We start from the raw sequence: 6,213 nt of genomic DNA, 5'->3' as shown, positions 1-6,213 counted from the left end.
TAATAAAGAACGACTGAGGTATATTAAGACCGCTGCCTCGCTCTGTAAACTCGATAATCAAAACCAGTTTATATACTGATCAGTAATACAACACCTATTTAAACCTTTACCATTTCACCACGTGCCTTATATACCTTTACAACCTTAAGTAATATAATTCCTTTCTATCTATCTATTTATCTATTTATATCTTTAATAATTGTTAAAATTTAGGAGAAGGTAGAGCTTTTTATAGTTTGTAAGGTTTATAATAGCATAAGCGTTATATCCTTAACGTAGGTGGCAAGCGAGCTGCGCACCCTTCAACTTTTTGCGACGTGACACCTCGTAACTACAATGGCTCCACCAAATAAAAATCATTTGCCGTACAACGAAGGAGACATCTTCCTTGCTATCTCATCTATCGACTCTACACAAAAGCCTAGCGCACGACGCGCTTCATCAATATACAATGTCTCTGAATCTACACTACGTTCCCGACGCGCTGGAACGCATGCACGACGCGATTGCGAGCCCAGCTCGAAGAAACTTACTATGCTTGAAGAGGAGGCGATTGCTAGATATATACTGGACCTAGATGCGCGTGGGTTTCCGCCTACGCTAGGCGCTGTACGCGATATGGCAGATTTGCTGCTCGCTGAGCGCGGCGCTGGCAAGGTTGGCCAGAAGTGGGCAAAGAACTTCATCAACCGGACACCTAGCCTTACAACGCGATTCAATCGACCGTACGACTGGCAGAGGGCCCTATGTGAGGATCTTATAACCATTCGGGCCTGGTTTGACCTAGTAGCGCACACTAAGGCTACGTACCGCATCTTGGACGTGGACACCTGGAACTTTGTTAAAAACACCAAGCAACGCGCACAAGGTAGGGTCTCAGTCAATACTAATTCGCGATCGGATACAGAGGCATCAGGATTCTTCTCCTACATCAATTATCCGGTCGCTTGATCAGCCTACAAGGGGCGCTAAGGGGATGAGCCATAAGATGGTGCTACTGCAGAATCGTGTCTCTAGACTTGAGAAGGCAAATGAGGCCGCCACAAGGCGCAGACAACGCAAAAAAAAACGGATCTAGGATAAAGGCACCCTGACAATAATAGAGGGAGAGTAAATTAATGCTTAAAGGGGCATTGGGCAGCAGCTAGAGACTGAAACGCGTCAAAATGAGACGCGACCAGGTGCTAGCCGGCAGGCTTCAGCGCGCTGTAAGCTTTGCAGACAGCCTGGGCATAACTCACGAACGTGTGAGAAACGTACTGTAGATACTGCCCAAGCTTAGACAGCTACCCTACTACTAGTATTTTCAAGCGTTGTTGAGATATATAGCTAAAGGCAGAAGATGTTGGTGGGGTGTGCAGCTCGCTTGCCACCTACGTTACATATAATGCTCCCAACACCATCAAACTATACACGTTTAGGTGTGATACAAGAAACATTAGATAACGTTACAGAAGCCTTAGAGGAATTTTGTAAGCACTTTATAATACTATACATATGTATATATACAAGTCCGCTGCTGTCGATGTAGAATAAAACCTAAGTAATACAATTCCTCTTTATCTATCTATCTATCTATCTATCTATCTATACGTCGACTCTATACCTTTAACATAGTTGCTATACTATATAGATTAGATAAATAGATAAATAGATAAATAGATAAATAGATAAATAGATAAATAGATAAATAGATATATATAGAGTGCACTAAGTTCCTTATCTCTTTACTATTTATATATAGTTATCCTACTTACTCTTACGAACTATATTCTATATCTAATAGTTAGGCTTTTGGGAAAACGCTATTAAAAAGATAGACATATAGATTGCTAAAATCTCCTTTATCTATTATACACTGTTAGCTATTCTTTTATTACACCAAGGCTACCTGTATAGTATCTATAACACTCTGCTTATAAGTTTAACGCAGGGTTATAGAGGATTTTACCATCTGATATTAAACAAGGAGGAGAAGCTTCTACCTTTTTTGCTGCTCCTCTACCAATCTCATGCGAAGCACTTTAACAAGTTTATTGGCTTTACTAATCAGTAATTATTCACAAATAGAAACCTAAATCTCAACACCCTGCAATTTATTGAACAATTAGGAGTATTACAACATGACAGGATTTGTACCGTCTTGCAGTTATCATCTATGGTGTGAATTACTGGTGTCTAAAACCTTGATCTCTATAAGCGCTAATGTGTTCGGGACTATTTGTTTCGCTACCTCCGCGGTTGCAAAAGTCTGTTGTGATCCGTGCACGAACGCCAATCTCGTGAAATGTAAACACCACTTGGAGTTGTGATTTCTCCACACAACATGGCCCAAATCAGCTCAGCCAAACGCGCATTGGTTATTCAATATCGATTTCATGATAAACTCAGTTTTCCAGCAATTGCCAGCAAGATTGATGGTGTTTCTGCCGCCGCCGCCCAACAAATCTGTTCTAGAGCCTTTAGACGCGCCGGCACCAACAATGTCAACACGCTGCTTGAATATAGAGATCCTGCGCCTAGATCTGGTCGTCCTAGGCGTGTAGAACCTGGATCTGAAGCGTCAATTCGAATCCGAGAAGCAACGCGTGGACAATACAGGTGGCACCACCAGGTGGATGCTGCCAACCAAGCGTTTGAGCGCGTACGAAAGGATCATACAACAACACAACGCAAGCCACTTGGAACGCTTGATGCTAAACAAGTTCATAATATCCTTCAAGGAAAAGAACATTCGCAAGCAGATCCAATTGATTCGAAGCCAATTCCTCGAAAGCGCACGTTGGAAAAGAAGGCCCTCTCGAAATTAGACTTAGACGATCGCAAACGATATATCGAGCTTATCCTAAGCCTGGATCCTCACAACACAATTCTTATTAGTTGTGGTGAGACGCCTGTTAATTTTGGAGGCACCGGCCACACGCATGTATCTGCTCCACGTGGTGTAGATATATACACAGACGATGCCCACGATCCACGGTTTATCAAGATGCAATGGGACGCCGCCAGCAATGATACACGCGTTAAAAGACCATGCCTTATTTGGAACTACGAGGAGCAAGAGGAAACAATAGATTTAGCGCGAAGATTGGATTTCCAGGTGTCTAAATTAAAGGCTCGAGTGGACCATAATAAACACCAAGCATTAATTCCTGGCACGCCCCAATATCAACTTCTTGTGGATACAAATGCCGACATCGCACGCTATAATGCATCGCTTCCACCTGGCCAACGTGTTGGAAGAAAGCGGCGTATGACAATCGATCGGTTGTTTAAATATGAGAAGTTAGAAAGAGACGCTAAAAAGGGGGGGTTAGATTTTGTTTGGTACGCTTTTAAAGTGTATGAATTAACCTTATTTCCTTACTATTTGGAATTAAGGAGGATTAATCCAGGAAAGGAGATCTATATTGTTGAGGATAACGTTGGTGTTCATCATAAGGCAAGGCGGTTGTTGGCTGATTAAATTCATGAGCTTGATATCAAGTTTCTTGATACACCAACCAATTCACCAGACCTAAACCCAATTGAGCATCTTCACAAGGATCAGAAGAAGGAATTGGCCAGGGCTCGGTTTAACACCACGAGCGCTGGTGCTGCTGTGCAGGCCCAAAGGGAGAAGGAAATGATTGTTGTTTGGCAGCACTCAGAAACCTTTGAGAAAAAGGTACAACACCGCATGGCAATTGAATATTGGAAAGGCCTGGCACACAGATCAAAACACGCAGAACCGGCCTACAGCAATAGATACAAAGATAGCTTGTAATTTGATGGTGTTGTGCTCATTTGATTGTGGTGGCCGTGCCTCGGTGATCGCCGAAAAACAACAGACTTTTGCAACCGCGGAGGTAGTACCCTTTCCAAATCCCAATTGTTGGCCACCGTTAACTCTTACGCATATGTGAACGGGATTCCACTATCCTCCAACATCTTGAGATATTTTTTAGAAGTGCCTGCCCTAAGCTTTTTTCCGTATATAATCATTGGAATGACAGTGATATGTGTGATGATAGCCAGAGCCATCATCTGAACATACGCGTTGCCCCAACCAGAGTGGTCCAACCACGGCTGGATCGCGAAGACAAAGATCATACCGATGAGATTTCGGAAGATGTTAAGCAGCACGAGGGCTTCCGCGGCGACGGCACGGTAGGAGTCGAGAACGTATGTCTAAATCATGTTAGATGTGAGAAATCAGGAGTAGAGAGGGTTGTGTTCTTACCTCTGCAATGATGGAGCAGGCGGTGAAGCCGAATGCCATGAGGCCCATGCCAAACACAGGGCAAGTCCAGTGCACTCCGTGCCACACGCCGTAACCATACATGTTAAGCCCACCCGCTGTGATGATGGCGGTCACGAGCAGGAGAGACAAGCGCTGCTCTGGCTCGCGGACGCCCTTGTTCCTGCGTGCAGCGCCCAGGATCCACCAATCGCTGATATTCCCCGCAAAGATCGTGCCCAGAATACTTCCAATCAGAGCAGCCGCATTTGTGAGACCAACGGATTCTCCACTCCAAAGGTAGGGAGGAGCGGAGAAAAACTCAGACTGGGTTGTGAATATCGCAGCCCACCAGCACACCGAAACACCAGCAAAGAAGCCAGCCCAAAGGACAGGCGGAAAAGTTGCTAGTACCCATGGTCGGAAGAAGAGGTCACGCCAGGATGGGCCAGGATTAATACCGTATACATGAAATGGACGCGCTTCCCAGAAGGTTTTCAGCTTTTTCTGCGAAGGTAGAGCAGTGGACACAGTGACCGCGCCCTTCTCGTCACTGCTGACGGCGTCTGGGTCAGACTTCTCACTGGTCGACCCAGCACCGGAGACAGACGGCGAGACTCCTTCGGTCGTGAAAGTGCGCGGGTACAGCGTCTCTTCTAGGGTAAAGAAGAGAAGTATAGCTAGAGCGCCCTGTGCAGTAGTTAGACATGACGATCGGCAAACCTTTAGACAATTGAAAGTGACTGACCAAGCCGATTGCTGTGATCCAAAAACACCAGCGCCAGCTCAGCTGGACGTACACGTATCCTGCGACAAGTGGCTATACAGAGTCAGTTTGGATCACGAGTTGGGTTCGATATACAACTCACTGTTATGAAAGCGCCAGCGCTATAGCACAGAGCCCAGTAGCCAACCTTGGCTCCCATCTCGTGCGCGAAATATGTGTCCTGCAGAGAGATCTGGGGTAGTCCCTCCTTCGGCCCGCATCCGAGACCCTTTCGAATTGTTAGTGACGTTTGATTCGCTCTATAGTGAGGTGCGCCTTACCCAGATGACATTGAAGACACACCAGATATTGAAGTCCTTCTGCGTAGCTCCAACGATGCTACCGACCGTGGTGATGATCAGCCCGATGATATAGACCGGTCGTCGACCAAACTTCATAGCCACTGGCTGCCAAAAGGCAGCACCAATACCGCTGAACAGAAACAGCAACGCGCTCCTAGACGTCGACGTAAGGTTACTGCTATTGCGTTTGAAATGGGTAGAATTACCCCACGTTCAATCCATTGAAGGATATCTTGAGGTCCGCAGACAATCCGACGTAGGCCACGCCGTAAAAGTTTACACTGACATTTGTTACTAGGTCTACAGGCTGTCACTGATTGATTCAGACTCACAAGCCATTGAGAATGAAAGTGTACAAGCACATTAGCGTAAGTTGTAGCCTCTTCCGGTTCATAGACCAATTCTATAGACGACAGATTAGCGATAGTACCGCTTTTTATATAACGTATCGTGGTAACTCACCAAGGGATCATTAGGATCGTCAGAAGGCGGAGGGATTAAGACGATCTCAGTATGCTTTCCCCCTGCATGCTTCCCAACTTCCTGTCCGGCATCTATGCAGCGTTAGGTTCCAGTAAGACGGTGATTAGAGGACGTGTCGAGCGAATTGCAGAGTAAAAAATGGGCTGTTGCATACCATCTACGAGCAGAGCAGTTCCAGGGATGAATCTACTCTCGTCTACCTCAGTTCGGTCCACCATTTTGATATCCCTCAATAAGATTTGGAGGGTTATGAAGGATGTAGAAAAGCAAAAGAAGAAGCCTGGGGACTGAGGAGAGGTGGGGTGCTAGGGAAGAAGGCTACCGTCGAAAACAAATGCAAATGGATGCCGGTATGCGGCGAAGCGAGGCTCTCTCTGCGGGAGATAGTCGAACGCCTTCCAGGCCGTTGGGACGGGTTGACAAAAGGCATAACGTGGGCGCTC

General features: G+C 45.8%; 2 protein-coding genes across 2 annotated transcripts; one reads left to right on the top strand and one right to left on the bottom strand.

The window, feature by feature from the left end:
* Positions 1–2,326: 2,326 nt before the first annotated feature.
* On the top strand, positions 2,327–3,679 carry BDZ99DRAFT_533224 (uncharacterized protein; the record flags this gene model as incomplete). The annotated part of the gene is made up of 1 exon (XM_033726503.1): positions 2,327–3,679. One exon carries the CDS (start codon positions 2,327–2,329, stop codon positions 3,464–3,466), a length of 1,140 nt encoding a protein of 379 aa, XP_033575930.1. The 3' UTR covers positions 3,467–3,679.
* Positions 3,680–3,891: 212 nt separating this feature from the next.
* BDZ99DRAFT_521434 (MFS general substrate transporter) lies at positions 3,892–5,988 on the bottom strand (the record flags this gene model as incomplete). The annotated part of the gene is made up of 9 exons (XM_033725622.1): positions 3,892–4,170; positions 4,223–4,909; positions 4,968–5,039; positions 5,089–5,214; positions 5,267–5,441; positions 5,494–5,568; positions 5,620–5,690; positions 5,750–5,841; positions 5,925–5,988. 9 exons carry the CDS (start codon positions 5,986–5,988, stop codon positions 3,892–3,894), a joined length of 1,641 nt encoding a protein of 546 aa, XP_033575929.1.
* Positions 5,989–6,213: the final 225 nt, after the last annotated feature.

The sequence above is a fragment of the Mytilinidion resinicola genome (genome assembly GCF_010093595.1).
Source record: "Mytilinidion resinicola strain CBS 304.34 unplaced genomic scaffold BDZ99scaffold_11, whole genome shotgun sequence".
NCBI classification, from domain to species: domain Eukaryota; kingdom Fungi; phylum Ascomycota; class Dothideomycetes; order Mytilinidiales; family Mytilinidiaceae; genus Mytilinidion; species Mytilinidion resinicola.
Note: the sequence above shows the minus strand (reverse complement) of the source record. Positions and strands in the feature narration are given on the sequence as shown.